Genomic DNA, 16,520 nt, shown 5'->3' on the forward strand with positions numbered 1-16,520 from the left:
CCCTCATTTCATTTCACTAATCAGAGTTATTCAGTTAGTTCCATGTTGCAATTTGGCCTACCTGTATTGTAACCTCTCCCAAGAGCTGGCCAGGGACGATGGTTCTTCCAGAGGTTCCCAAGGTACCAGTCACTCTGGTTCTCCACTAAACCAAGAACCTGCTGGCCTGGAAAACAAAAAAAACAAGGACAAACTCTTAGGAAAGACAGGCAAGCACACAAATGCCAGAGGGACATAATGCACATAGAATGAAAACATGTTGCATGCCATTGTACCCTACACAAGCTAATTCTCCTGTTTAGAAACCAAATCAGCCCTGTTCAGAGGCTTCTCTGAATGCACCTAGCTAGTCCTGCCCCCTAGACACTAATGCAAATGCTGGCCACATCCCCCAGATGGAGAGGACCCTATGGGCATACAGATGTACGGAAAAAACCCTGTTTCATAAGACCACTCGGAGCCTATTTAATGCCTCTGCAATCCCTGACAGAGAGAGCTAAATATCCTATAGCCTAGACCTTGGCTTAGGAAGGGCTTAATCATCGCAGAACCCAAAGCTTTCATTATATTTACTCCCCTGCCCAATAAGCCTGCTTTTCTAGCTCCATAACCTCCTTCCGAATCCATAGATAACAAAGCTTACCTTGGTCCCCATTATTCCTCACATCACAGACTCACACCCTTTGCCACCCTCTTGCTGGTCTCTCCTACCTCTTATAGCAGCTGCTGGGGCTTGGATGCCCTGGCACCTTGCCCACACCCATTTCCTCAATGCCAACATCATGTTCTAGTGAATCAACATCAGAACCAAACTTGGTGGAATTTCCATTCCAATCCCTTATAGGCTGTATGTATATAGGGCTCCCTCCTCAGGGACATGAATCCTGATCAACCAGGAGTGCAACCAGTGCATGAGTTGGCATCTGGGGGTGAAGGTAGCCAATTGGGTATTGAATGCCTGAGCAGGTCTATCATGAGACACTTAAATAAGGCACTGTTTTTGTTTCAAGTTTTATTTACTTATGTTTATATGACACATATTCAACAGAATGAAATGCATAGCAAACATATTAAAAAGATGAAGTGCTTAATAAGATACAGTACTAATCAATAAGGAACTTACTGCAAGCTGCCCTGGAAAAGGTTCAAAAGCTGGGATATATAAACTCTTCAAATGAACCCATAAAATAAAAGTAAGTTTTACACATTTGCCCTCCAACCAGACTAAAAGTTAATACTTTGATTTTAACCAAACCTGTAAAATCTCTCAGTCCGATAGCATCTAAAAGTGTTCATTCATCATCTCTCAAACATTTCCCTAGTAGGATCATTCATAGCTGTATCTAGACACATATACGTAATTCTCCCATGTGTGTGTGGAGAAAAAGTCAGTATTAACTGTCTCATTTTGCCTTGGAGGCATTATTATCTCTTAGTCCAAACTACCTCACAGGGTTCTTGTATGGATAAAGTAGGATACACTCATGGGGAAAGGTCCAAGGCATATCATTTTCTGAGGCAAATATGGTGCCTATCGCATTCTATATGTACAAAAGAAATCAGACTGGCAATTGAATCCTACATAAACTATGCTGATGGGGTGGCATCCTCCACTGTACTGGAGGCACCTATCTTCCAAGAGAGCAGAATGACCAAGGGAATTAGGAGGAACAACCTGGTAGCTGCCACTGTTGTTCTACTGCCTTCCCACAACAAACTGTTGCCTGAGGCGGTTGTCTCACTTTGCCTAATAGTAGGGGCCAGCCCCGAAGTTCATATCCACGGTCATGAGCTCCATGAAATAAGAGCAGAACAGAAATGAGACAAACAAAAAGCCTTAGACTTATGTCTGGCTGGCCTATGGTATCAATGATTTTCATTAGAAAATATCCCCCAAGGCAAACATGGTAAGATGAAAAAACAGCAAAGGCAGCAGTGCCTTTATGAAGACGAACTGAAATGCCACAGGATTATGCTAAGTTTTCAAGTTCTCTACAATTTTTCATCAGGCAAGATGTTACACAAAAGCAGGGGCTTTGTGGTGGTGGGGGAATGAGAAAAAGAAAACCGGGTGAGTAACACTTTTTAAAACATGCAAAAAACAGATTCCTTCCAAATCCCACCCCTACATTATTTTTACTTTGCCCTTTGTATCTTCCAAGCCTTGAAGTAATTTATCAATGCTGGATAGTTACCCCTTATTGGTCCCTGAAAACTGCCACTGGCTAATGCCCTAATCCCCCCTTCGCCATTTAAACGTTTATTACAAAGGATTTAACTTGAAAATATTGACATTTAGAAGGTTTCCTCACAGCTTTCTATTTTATTTCAGAGAGAGGAATCATATGGCTGCTTATTATAACGTCACACAGTTATGTTAGGTTATGTTGTTCTCTGAAAGAAGCCTCCCATTGATTTTGCTGTCTTAAACTCAGCATGGTAAATAATTGGCAACAGTGGTGAAACGCCTGGACTTAATTTATTTCTATAAGCATCCCAGACTCTTAATAAGTGTGGGATTAATATTTTATCTTTAATTGAACTTGTTTCTTTCTTTTCATGTTTGCCAACATGATATGCTGAATGAGAAGTTTGTTTTAACATTGTTCTAAACTATGGAACACTTTTGAACTTCAAGGTCAAATAAATGTGTTCATGCTACCAACTGTGATTTGTATTTGGACGGAAGGCACAAAACACTGTTGAACTGCTCAGGGTAAAGAAGGTTTGGCAATATAAGATGCCTAGATAGGATATCACCAAGGAACTGTATGTAAGCTATTTTCTTTTTGAGCTTTTCGAAAGAGGAGTGCAGAATAAAGAGTGTGTGTTTGGCGACAAATTCTTGGTCTAATCCATGTTGATTTTAAACAAGATTATTTTGCTTTCTTTCGCTTTTTTAAAAAAGGAAAAAACAAATCTGGAAGAACATAAGACCTGTAAGATTGTAATTACCTCTAGATGCTTAGATTAGTTCAACCACCACGAACCATTTTGCTTATTTCTGTGATTGTAAATTGTTTTAAACTATTTTTAATATTGTGCTTTAATGTTGCAATCTGCCCTGGGATCTTAGGGTTAAGGGCACATAAATAACAACAACAACAACAACAACAACAACAACAACAACAACAACAACAACGTCACCATAGGAATATAAACAGCCTGTTTAAAATATACGATATAATTAGTTAGTGAAAACACTGGGTGGATCTAGAAATAGGTTAAAAGTGCTATAAATAAGTCAGAAGTTAATTTGTTACAACAAAAGGGGGGAAAAGCCTATGTAAAAATCCATAGAAACTATTTTTGCTCTCTGGTGCCATCTGGTGTTGGATGTTTATAACACATTCAAAATGTATTATTTTGACGAATGTAACTGAGTCCACCATGTATTATTTCTTAAAGCTATATGAGAAAAGCTCATGAATGCAGGTTTACTATCACAATGGAATGGTCAATATCAAGGGTGTATATCACCTTTTGATGAAGCCCACACACTCTGGATGCATCTGGATCACCTCCAAGATAAAGTGGGCTGATCCCAAAGCTTCAGACCAGCTTCAGTGCACGGTTTTCAGTTACAATTTGGTAAGCCAAAAAGTAAAATTATTTTGAACGTCCCACAAAAAAGCTAAGATATTTATCACCAGGCACAGAGAAGGAGAGGAAGGGGGTATACTTTTGTCACTTCCAGCTTTAAATGGAGAATGACTTGACTGTTGTTTAGTCATGTCTGATGCTTCGTGACCCCATGGACCAGAGCACGCCAGGCACTTCTGTCTTCCACTGCCTCCCGCAGTTTCGTCAAATTCATGCTGGTAGCTTCGAGAACACTGTCCAACCATCTTGTCCTCTGTCGTCCCCTTCTCCTTGTGCCCTCAGTCTTTCCCAACATCAGGGTCTTTTCCAGGGAGTCTTCTCTTCTCATGAGGTGGCCAAAGTATTGGAGCCTCAGCTTCAGGATCTGTCCCTCCAGTGAGCACTCAGGGCTGATTTCCTTCAGAATGGATAGGTTTGATCTTCTTGCAGTCCATGGGACTCTCAAGAGTCTCCTCCAGCACCATAATTCAAAAGCATCAATTCTTCGGTGATTAGCCTTCTATGACTTGACTAGGGTTCTCCTATTGTAGCTCCTTTGGGAGCAGCATTGAAGTAACATCATAAACTGTTCATTATTTCTCACTGTTCTTTGCAAGCTGACTCTCTGAAAAGAAGCAACATCTAACAACTTTGTTGAGTTATCACTGGTTGTATTTTTGTGTGTGTGACCTAACCTTTTATTCCTTTCCATACCAATCCCATCTCTTGTAGCCTTTCTTTTTTTTTTTTTTGTAAGATCACACTCGCTGTTGTTTGTCTGCCTTGCTGTTATTATTACTAGGTAAATCATTTCCCTTCTCTAGCAGCATTTAATTTCATTTCAGTGTTATTTGTAAGTCTGCGTTTGACTGATTGTCTGTGAACATAATATAGTAGCTGTCTGACTCTGTCTCTGTGTTTTGTGCTGTGCGTCTTCAGTGTGTGACTGTCAATTGTGCAGAAAACATAGAAGACTCAAACTGTTCATCAAAACTCATTAAAACCTACAGTGTGCAGAGCCTTCACTTATCCTTCTGTAATTTTGCAAGGAAGGAAACTTACCTAGGGATTACTTCTTGCTGCTCTGCATGTTAGGGCATCCTTTTCTGAAACACACATACACTACTCTTAAAGATTCTCTACAGAAACTCCTTGCATATTTGTCTGAAATCTGGAAGGCTTCAGCCCCTCTGAAAAATATTCCATGCCTGTAACTTTCATCCCATTCTCTCTCTGTTTGTGGACTACTGGGTAAAGGTAAGGTGTATACCCTTTCATCTTTGCACTTTTGCCTCTGGTCTCTCCTATTTGCTTTATATTTAAATTTTTATATATTGCTCCCTCACAAAATACGAAGGCAGTGCACAGCAATATAAAAACATTTTAAAAAATAAATAAACAAAATAAAAGCAGCGCAGTACTATGACTGGCATGCAGACCCACAGACAATTTTCCATAAAGGAATGTCGCCCTTGGGTTGAAAACCATTCACCATACTAGGTTATAGGCCGGACAATGATTTGGTTGCCTTTGTAGTTGATGACCTTTGTGTCATGAATTCTGCTCATATTGATCCAGAGCAGACTCCAATGTGCAGTTAGCAGAGTCAAAACTTAAAACACGTTGTAAGATTCCCCCAAAATAGACCAGAGGCAAATTAGCTTTATCCAACAGAGTTTATTGAAGACAAATGAGCTTATCGGTCACAAATCCATACATCTTCAGGATTGGCACAGTTCATAAGAAATCCAGTTGCAGCAGACTTAACTTGTAATAGGACTGAAACCTTAACGCTAAGCATACTATATACAGAACACCACACCAGAGGGAAAGAGAGACAGAAAGTGAAACTCAGGCTTCTTGACAGAAAGAGATAACAGAACCAGTTTCAACCAGCTGTTCAGCTTCTCTGAAAGAATAACCAAAACATTAGGAGCCTTCTGCCTGTTTCTAGGCAGAATAGAAGCTTGCTTGTTAGCTAGAAACTTCCAGCTTGTATCACACAGAAAGCTTCCAGAACCCTCTTGAATTAATCAGAATAGGAAAGATCTCTACACTTTAGACCAATACATTTTGCACCAAAAAATGCAAACTGACACTTTGTTGGGGACTGGACAAGGGAAGTGCACCCTGTTCACACTTCAGGACCTCTCAGTGGCTTCTGATACCATCAACCGTGAGATCACTCTGGACTGGCTGCTGCGATGAGACTGTTGAAGTGGTTCCAGTCCTTCATGGAGGAGTCGTTTCAGAAGATGGAGCTGGGGTGGCCATTAGCCTATGGTGTCCCAAAGGGTGGGTTCTGTTCTATCCACTGTGTGTGCTGTTTAGCATCTACATGGAACTGCTGGTCGAGGCTGTCCAGGTCTTTGGTGTCATCTGTATTCAGACAACATCCAATTCTGTCTCACTGTCACAAAGAAAACTGCTGATGTTCTGATACAATTTCTGGACTAGTTGAGGCTGGGCTAATTGGGACTTAATCCACCTAAGACAGAGGTGTTCCTGGCTGGTAGAAAGGCAAATCAGAGAATAGGAGTTCAACTGGCACTGCATTTGAAGAATGTTTGGGAAGTGCAACTGGTTCAGAATACTACAGCCAGGCTATGGGAGCAAGTGGCTCCAGGGTTAAAACAGTTACAGCTGCACTTGCTGCATGCCCAGCTCCAAGCAGAATTCCATGCACTGGTTATTATCTATAAAGCTACCTGAAGGGCTGCCCGCCGTGTAAACTTGCCTGAGCAAGGAGGCCCTGTCTCTCTGTTCTGTCAGCTTCTGAAGTGTTTGGTAGGAACCCAAAAGAAAGCCATTTGCAGTCACTGCACACAGACTTTGGAACTCCCTGCCAAGGGAAGCACGTTTAGTCCCCTCATTGATGCCCTTTTGGCTGCAGGTGAAAACCTTTTCATTTAAGTACATGCTTGTCCTACTTAGCAGATTTGTTCTTCTCTGCTAGTTTGTGTTTGGTCAGTATTTAATGTGTTTTTAACTAACATTTCTTTTTTACTTTTATTTTCTCACATATGCCCAATATGCTTTTATTGGGCTATTGCTTATTGCATTATATGGAATGGCAACTTTCTACTGTAGTTTTTATTGTGGGTAGCCATCCTGGGCATTTTAGGAAAAAGTTGGGTGAGAATGTAATAAAAAGAATAAAGACAGAATCAAGTCCTAATTGGTGCAATTTAGCAATCCTAGAACTTGGCTCAGGTGGAACCAAATATTACTGGTGAGAAGAACAAGCTGACCTTGTCTAATGTCCAGCAAGGGATTTCATAACTCAGCGGTCCAGAGAGTCTTCTCAAGTAGTTACAAACTGCATTAAAAGAAAAATGTGAAAATCCTATCTGCAAGAAGTCAATATTGGACTCCCTCTCTGTAGACTACGAATCTGCTTTCATTTTACTCTCTCAAACTCAAGGCACACAGGTCATTCCTCAGACTGACTCATAATTGATAATGGACAAACCTTGTTGGTTGCTAATGGATTTCTTCTCTCACTTGGAAGCCGTATCCAGGTTTGTTTGTTTTTTAAACACCCGTATTACCCAATTTGCAGAGGCGGAGCTAGCTGCTCTGGCACCCAGAGTGGCGCAAATGCTGTGTACCCGGGGGTGGGGCGAGCCTCACAGGGGGGCGGGGCAGTGATGTCACCCCCCCTCAGGGATGACACCCAGGGCGTCCCGCACCCACCGCACCCCCTTCCTCCGCCAGTGCTGATTTGAGCCCGTTTTGCCATCCATTAAAAATGGTAACAAAACAGACAGACAGGCAGAACCTGTGACAAAATGTTGCAGGATGAAGTGCTCCTGTTCACTGATCCAGTCAGTCAGTCCTGTGCTCTTCCATGACACTCCATTTCATTCTCCTTTCAACTCAGTTTGAGGAACCTCACTCAATAATCAGCCAGAATTTGTGGCCACTGAATATACGTAGTTCACATTGTGCTGCTTCCTCCCCGCCAAATAATTTGTACTTCTGCAAATGTTGGCATCTCCCAAGTCTGCTGATACCTCTACTCTTGCATGTGGGTGGTGCCATTTTAGCTATATAAGCAACATCACTAAGTGACTGAATTTTAGAAACAGAAGGGATGGTTGAAATGGAACTATACCTTTACAGACTTTTATTTAGATTTGGTTTCCTTCTCAGCAACCAGCTCTCAGGCAGAGTTGTTAGTTTGAACAGTGGGGAACAAATTACCCCTTTATAAGAAATAAAAAACAGTCTTCTAGAAAACACAATTTGAATGCCCTGATGAATGAAGAGCCCTGTTTTCAGCTCAAATTACACTGGCTACTTTTCATTAAAAAGACTTCCCTCCTTAAGTAAGGGACTGTTATTCTGTGTGGTTGTGTTGTTGTTGTTTTGGTATGACACCATTGAGATTATCCCTTCTTTTCTGCAGTGGTAGTGGTGAAGCACCTATTGTCATTTCTATCAAATAATAAAGCTAAACTTGTACCACATAGACCTCATTGCAGTACTGTTTTATGTTGTTTGATAGAACCATGCCACGAGGGCAGACGCTTCTGTGTATGTGCTATGCACCTAATGGTACCCACCCACTTCTGGTTAAATCTGTGCCAGTGCTGCATTCTGCCACCAGGTTAACACCACTTTGCGACTGCATCTTTCTGAAGCTCAAAGTGAATGGAGCAGGATCTTGTGACACAGCTCAAACATAATGTAAAATCAATAAAACATCATTATCGTTATCATCATCATCATCATCAACACGACACATGGATCCAATTAGGGCAGGTATTTCCCATCTCCACCAATGAATGCTAATAACCAAAGGCCTAATACTGTTTGAGTTGTTACTTAAAACCCAGCATGATTGTCATTGGTCAAACTTGAGAGGAGTGGGTATTCCATAACTAGGGGCACTATTATAACAACAACACCCTCTCATGTGCTGCCACATAACGAATGCTCGATCAGTGTTAAGAAGGCTTTGTAACAATCAATTACTGCCGCCATTGGTAGTTTCCTGAAAAGTCAAGCTATCTGTTTCTTCCCTCATGAAACCCAAGGTCATGTACATGTGATTCTCAAGTGACCACCCATCAAGGCAGTGACCAGACCCAGTCCTGTTCAGCTTCAGCAAGCTGGTGGCCTGATGCTTCTTCTGGCTGTGCCCTGGGATCTAACTAGTTTTCTGTCAAGATTGTATGGACTCACTGGCAGAGAAAGAGGAGTGCGGGGGGAGCGCACCGCCCCTGGCAGCGTGATCCTAGTGGGGTGCCATCGCGGCTGCCCCCCGCCCACACTGGAAGCCATGCCCCCAGGATGCACGCAAACCCCGCCCCCGCCTGCTCTCCACCCCCCGCTGCTGGAGCTCCGCCACTGTATGGACTTCCAGCCTCAGTCACTGACACATAGTTCTTCCAAAAGCAGCATCTACCTTTGGGTCTCTCCAGAGAAGAAATCACAGTGCCAAGCCCTCTGGGAGCTCTGTTCTATTATGATCAATCCTCCAACTGGGCACTTTACCAACTCATTTCACTTCTCACTGTGTGCTGGCATTTCAAACCTAGATCTCCTGAGGTGAAGAATTAGCTCCTCTAATCTTTTGCGCCCCTGGAAAAGGGAATGGATCCCTTTTTTGAAAGACAGAGCAAACATCACGATTCTTTGCTAGATGAGAACATAGCAGTGACCACAATGCATTTCAATTGCTCTGTACTCTGCTCTGCCTATCTCTCCTTCTTAAGAGTTATTATAGTAAAACACCGTGACTAACAGCAAAAGCTTTGTCATTGTTTTCTGCTCTAGACCCACAGTTATGATTAAGTGCACTCCACTCACTCCTTGCTACTCCAGGCACAAGTTTAGCTTATGAAAATGAAGATGTCTGCTTTACTTATACATACATCATCATTAATAGCCAGACAACGGGGGCGGGGGGCGGGGGAGAGAACCCACAAACACCAAGGTTGTGACGCCGGCCATGACCACAGAGAAAATTTATCAAGTTGGGCAGAATTAGAACAGGATTATTCCAAACACTGTAGCACCCTGAAAGAGGCTTCGGTCGTAAAACAGATTGGGGAACCCTCTGGATTTTGCAAAGAGCAGCCTTCTAATATCTCTAGTTATGAACTGCTCAGAATGTAAGCTCTACTGTAGTTAGGACTAGAGGATACAATGGAGAAACAGCATAGCAAAGCTATGCTGACCTTACACACAAGACATGTGTTAGTGTTTCATAAGAATAAAGTTATTGGACTAGGTCTCAGGAAAATTATGCCAATGTGGTGCAGTAGCTAAAACACTAGCTTTGGATGTAAGAAACAAGTCTCTAGTTTGCTATATTTTTCAGCCTTTTGCAGCTCATAGGGCCCTTTCTTGCCATTTTTGGAGTTAAGATCATTGGAATATGCTCCAAGTTAACACCCACCTGTTCCAGAGGGTAGAAGGAGGCTATAATATGTTTTCCTCATCTGACTCTGAGAGTGCAGACACAAGGTAAACTGACAAGAGACAAGCTGGATTTGGATGTAAGAAGATGCCTTTGGATTTTCAAGCTAATATTATTTTGCAGCTAGTAATGCCACTTTGTGTGCTTGTTCCTGCACCCTATGATTTGCAGGCTGTTATCTTTGAAAACCCATCCACATGCACACACACACAAACACACACACAAAATTACAAGAAATGTAAGTCTTCGGTCTTTTCTCTTCCTAACATAAGACGTATCCTGTGCGTTGCTGTACTACATAAGGAGCAACATTCTTGTTTCAATAAAATGTGAGAGCAAGTTCCTGGTATAGTCATAACCAACTCAAATGGGTAAGATGTGGAACACATAAACATTAACTTCAAAATATGCATTGCCCTACGACAGAGTAAGCACAATGAGATGCCGTATTTGCCACCCCGCTTAAATATTTGGGATTTTGAAATTCAGGAAATGCTAGAAGGATTGTAAACATGAGCCCGTGAGCAAGGTGCAATTTTTATTTTGCCTGCAAATTGTCTCAGTTGTAGGCCCAGCTTTAAAACATGCCATAGTTGGGTAAGTACTGGGTGCCCCAGAGAGCTCATACTTGCACCACTTCATCATCATCATCATCATCATCGTTGTTGTTGTTGCTGTTGTTATTGTTATTGTTATTACAATTTTAAAGGACGTGGCACTGAGGGAAGTGCTGGGTTGCAGTGGCTGCTATCTCTTCACCCCAAATACATCCTTAGAGTTTTCCCTCTGCCTCAAAGCAGCATCCTTTGGCAAAATATTGATGGTTGGAACCATATGGTGGCCACTGCAGCTGCCCAGCTTGGCACTTCTCCACTCAGTGCCATGCCAACAATAAGAGAAAAGTGGGGCCAGCTTCACAGTCTCAGGAACAGAGGAAGCTGCCTTATCCTTAATCAAACCAACAGTCCATCTAGCTCAGGCAGGGATTCAGACAGAGGGCATTCCCTATCTCAGTGTAGATGGTGGGGATTGAAACTGGGACCTCCTGCATGCAAAGCAGATTTTCTTCCACTGAGTTACAGCTATAACCTCACTGGAAGGAGCTAGAAGAGACGCTTTGAGAGGCCTCTTCAGACCTGCTCAATTGGTGAGACAGCTCACTTGTTAGATAGAAACTGTGGGGCAGCAACCTGTACTCTTAAACAAGGCAGAAAGTGTCATTAGAAGGTGTGTTCACCAACTTTGATGGTGTGAGGGTCAAGTGGCCATAAATCCCTTGGTTTTCATTCAAGCCTTCATCCTTGCAGTGTAATTCACCTTGAACTTGGCTGCCCTTAATACAGTTTCTGCACACTACTCAAATTACCCCCCAAAACAGATGTTGCCTCATAGGACAGAAAAGCCTCACTTTCTTGTACCACCTAAGTTCCAGGCATCAGCCAGCCAAGTGTGATGTCATTTAGAACTGTTGCTACTTCCAGTCCAAAAGGAGAATGCTTGGTGACCTTTCTGCCAATAAAGTTGAAAATCCATTTCCACAGCAGTGAGATTCAGTTTTATTACCAAATGCAGTTCTCCATGATGAATTATAATTCAAATCTACTTCCCAGCCTTAAGAACAAGAACTGAAATGTGAAGGTTTCTAGCGGTAATAACAAACCACCCACAAACACCACAGATTCACTATCTTTATCCCAATACTTTATGCTGTAACAATTGCATCCCAAAGTAACAAGCAATTGTCTTTCCTTCTAGCTCACAATTATTTCCCGGATAGGTCATTAATATGAAGAAGCGATTCAGAAGATAGCTTGTTTTCCTCATTGTGCACGTGGACTTCAGTTGGGCTTGCCCTGTGTCATAGGATCCAGTCCTTAGAAAGCATCTTTAAACATGCATACAGTGGTGCCCCGCAAGACGAATTCCTCACAAGACGGAAAACTCGCTAGACGAAAGAGTTTTCCGTTTTGGAGGTGCTTCGCAAAACGAATCTCCTATGGGCTTGCTTCGCAAGACGACAATATCTTGCGAGTTCCTGCTGGGTTTTTCCCCCTCCCCCCCTTTTTCTAAGCCGCTAAGCCGCTTATCAGCTGATCCGATCAGCAGATAAGCCGCTAAAAGCAGCTAAAAGCCGCTAATAGCGCTAAGCCGCTTATCAGCTGATCCGATCAGCAGATAAGCCACTAAAAGCCGCTAATATCGCTAAGCCGCTTATCAGCTGATCCGATCAGCAGATAAGCCGCTAAAAGGCTCTAAAAGCCGCTAATAGCGCTAATCCACTAATCCTTCAATGGGCTTGCTTCGCAAGACGAAAAAACCCGCTAGACGAAGAGAATCACAGAACGGATTCTTTTCGTCTTTCGAGGCACCACTGTAAATAGCATATTAAACAATACAACCCACAGTGATCCCCATCCCTTCCCATCTTGCTTTCTCTTCAAACAGGCTTTATCCTCACTGTTTGGTCTGTCTGCAGCATTCAGCTTGTACGACTTTGGGGCAGAGACCATCCTTCCATGTCCTGCACATTGCCCAGCATATGTGCAGTGCAAACCGGATATAAAATAATGCAAGGAAAGCTGAATTTTCGATGTGTACCAGGTTTAGGAGCACAAGTCCATTAAAAAGCACAGGGAACAATTTACCTGGCGCAGCAAATGCGTGACTACTATCCATTTCAAAGGATTTCATCAGGACCCCTGCGTTAAGCCCTTTGCAGTGAATGAAGGCTGCGTAGGAGTAACTCGCAGTGTATTGTGGGGACAGTATGAATCAGTACCATGAAGAAATGCACTTATGGGATAAAGGTTCTTTTTTCCCTTCATGCCTCTAAGTGATAACGTAGTGAAATGATCTTGAAGGAATGTGCTGAATGCATGAAAGTAATTGCTCATGCACCATGACCGTGTCTTTCACAGATGCATTATTTTATTATTCAAGGGGATAAAGCTCTGTGATAAGGCAGGTACTTAGCACGAGTCCTGTCAGAAGAGTGCATCCATGTAATGGAGAATAGTAAAATCAGCTAGTGGCTGGACTGTGATAGATTTACCAGGGCTGGGCTCCATAAGCTCAACCCTATTTCTTCCAGGGGTGTAGCAATCAATTCTGAAGTGCAGGTGTTCTTTGTGACAACCTGCAAGGCTGTGCCACTTCTAAGACACTGCCACAAAAATGAATTTTTGACCAATACAGATATTTTGGTTTCAGTTGCAAGACACTTGAAAAAACCCCAAATTTCTGGAATTTTTCAAGATAAAAGTGGCAATTTAGCCTTAGTCATGCATGCTAATGCAACCCACCTCTTCCTCTGCTTTGCTGCTTTGCTTATTTTGGTGGACTTCTCTCCCTGAGAAAAGCTTATTTATCTGGCATGAAGAGGATTGGCAAATCACGACGCAGGAGATGATGTCATCCCTGCTGTGAAATAAGAGGCTGCGCTTGGTCCCTGACCATCCCTGCTCTTACTACACCACTGAGCACAACCCTGCAAAAGGTGGAGCATGAGAGGCAGGAAAGCAGCTTCGGGGAGAAGGGGAGAGAGAGAGCACTGAATTCAGAAAGTTTGTACAGCAACCAGTGAGATACACAGCTATGGCTCCCAAAGAAGAGAGAGGTCCCAAAATTGTTCTGGTTATTACTGGCAGGAAGCAGCCAATTTAATTGTGGGAAATCACCTGACCATTCTAGTGCAGGTGCGTGGTTATGCATGCATGAAAGCCTCCACTAATGCCATCAGCTTACACAAGCTATTGGAGGTCTCAGCACAGGAGCAATGTGGCTAGAATGTGCCACCTTAGCCATTGCTCAGGAATGGCTACCAGTACACTCACCCAGCTCCTTGCCACCACCCACCCAGTCTTGGTGGATTGAATGGCTGACAGCCAGTGTGGTATAGTGGGAGACCAGGATTCAAATCCCCACTCAGCCATAAAGTTCACCAGGTGACCTTGGGCCAGTACTTATCTCTTAGTCTAATGTGACTGGGAAAAAGGAGAAGTATGTACACCATCTTAAGCAATTTGGAGGAAAAGGTGGGCTATACAGTGGTACCTTGGGTTAAGAACTTTGCTTCAGGATGAGAACAGAAATCGGGCTCCAGCGGCGTAGCGGCAGCAGGAGGCCCCATTAGCTAAAGTGGTGCTTCAGGTTAAGAACAGTTTCAGGTTAAGTACGGACCTCCGGAATGAATTAAGTACTTAACCTGAGGTACCACTGTATATGCAAATAATAATAATAATAATAATAATAATAATAATAATAATAATAATAATAATAGTAATAATAATAGATTCCTAGTTGAGGTTGGAGATCAGGCTGCGTGAAGACTGCACAGCCTATTTGCAACACTTGTAAGTACAAAATGTGTGGCAACTGGCTGGCTTCAGACATATTGTTAACTGATTTGATGTTTCCGTCCTTCTTTGGAGATGCAAAATAAAATGTGAAGGGCCTATTTCTCTAGGGGTAGTAATGAACCTGCCGAGATGAAAACATAAAATACTCCTGCTTCCAGCAGACTCAGACTGCTGTTTGTAAACATATATACCTATTGCTTCTTACAGGGGCGATTGATTTGTTTTTATGCAGAAGCCAATTCACATTGTCAACGTTAGGCTTCCAGACAAGTTATAGATCCAAATCGTTCTTACAGAGAAAGATTTAAAAGCTGGGAGTAGAAGGTACTAACAATTCCGAAGGTGTAAATGACGGTTCATTAATAAGGCTCAGACAATGAGCTAGTCACGTAGCACGTAGGAACGATGACAAATCTTCATGTTTTGAGTAGAATTCAGCCAGTTGTTTACCTTGAATAACCCTGAATCCCAACAGGACATCCAGCTTGGATAAGGAAATACTCCGTGTCTTACAGAGGAATCAGGGTTTTTGTAAAACAGTGTTATAAGTCACCCACAATGAAGTGGCTAGGGAGTAGATACTGTATGCACTGGGCAGGAAACATTATGTCATTATGTTCACATCCAGGCTTTTGGTTTGATTTCTGAGACAAACCATGAATGATAGGACAAAAACAAACACTGGCTTCTGCTCACGGTTCTGCCTATGATCCTGGGTTCAAACACAGCATCAACACAATGGATTACTTGCTCACCAGGGTAGCATGAGCTGAGAAAGAAGAAATTGGTAACTTTTGAGCAGCATGTACCAACCCGCTGTTCAATCACATTAAACCATAGTTTATTTTGACTATGGTTTAATGTGATGTGTGAACCAGGTCATTGCCTTTTCCTATTCTTTAGCCTCAGAATGCTACCTGACCTACTTCCCAGGGTTCTTAGGAGGGCAAGAAAAAGGAAACATTGCAAAGCACTTTGCAGATGAGAAGTGTTATATAAATGTGATAAAACAGCAGCAGAAGTATATTGCAGCCATGGCATAAGGGTTTATATTGATGACCTTCACATTTCTGCCAGTTCTTCAATTCTATGATTCTTTATAAGCCACCCCCCAAGAGAAAATACCAGGTCTGAGAAAACACTATTAGAAAAAATATTCCCCAAAGAGAATGAAACTTATTTGCTGATAAAAACAATAAGAAAGCATTTTTCCAACCTTTGCTGATAAGAAATGTTTTTTTAAGGGGATTAACAGAAGTCCATTCTATTGCAGGCATTTTTCATTCCTCACCATTTATTTACCGGTACTTATGGTTGAGGATTTCCCCTCATCTTGAAGAATATTATTGCAAGGAAAGGGAGGGCATAACAGACAGTTCAGAGGAAAGTGTAGAGGGAGCCATTAAATGCTATGTTCATCTCTTTGGCCTCTCACTCATTCACTCAGTTAACACTATATGTGCTTTAATTATGACAAATATCTAACTAGTTCAGAGGGTTCCAAAATCATTGACATGAGCCAGAGGCATTCTGAAGGGGTGCAAAAAGGCTGAGGTTGAAAAGCAACTAGGTAGGAGATTAGCAGGAGGTTTTCATTAAGTAAATCTAAGTTGGGTGATAATGGAAAGAAGGATGGAGAGGAGACAAGACTCTGCCAGAACACAAACAGCCCCCATTATGAATTCTGTGCACCATCTCCTTCAGTTCTATAATATTTCATTCATTGATTTTATTGTCAAATGAAAAGGCGCTTGTTCCAAGTGGCATTTAGTGAGACAGATGGGGGAGAGACTCAGACTTCATTACTTGGAGTTTGAACACTGGATAATGTTGGTATTATATGGGCAGAAGGCAACAGGGTGCAAAAAGTCTACATGCCTTGACATCGACAGAGCCTCTGCGGTTCACTTCCCAGCAGATGAAGAGCTCCTTCTCCTTCCCTGCCCTCCTTCAGAGACCTACTGCAAATGTCCCTCTTAGTATGGGTCCTCAAATTATAATTGAAAAGATTGCAAGAGAAAAATTTCAGTGGCACATTTTCTGCACCTGTTTTCTGCATGTGGTGTAATGCTTTCCAGACTGAATAAGGCTCTCTACAAACCTAGTGACATGGGTGTTATCCCACATTGCTGGTACATGTGTGGTGTGTG

General features: G+C 42.3%; 1 protein-coding gene across 1 annotated transcript in view; it reads right to left on the minus strand.

Moving 5' to 3' along the window:
• The window catches only part of LARGE1 (LARGE xylosyl- and glucuronyltransferase 1), a 345,951-nt gene that overhangs the window by 81,803 nt on the left and 247,628 nt on the right, over positions 1-16,520 (minus strand). Inside the window, exon 7 of the mRNA XM_081210986.1 lies at positions 62-166. Coding sequence (XP_081067112.1) covers positions 62-166 — 105 coding nt within the window. The remainder of the gene's footprint in view (positions 1-61; positions 167-16,520) is intronic.

Source organism: Podarcis bocagei (assembly GCF_964188305.1).
Source record: "Podarcis bocagei genome assembly, chromosome: 10".
Taxonomy (NCBI): Eukaryota; Metazoa; Chordata; class Lepidosauria; order Squamata; family Lacertidae; genus Podarcis; species Podarcis bocagei.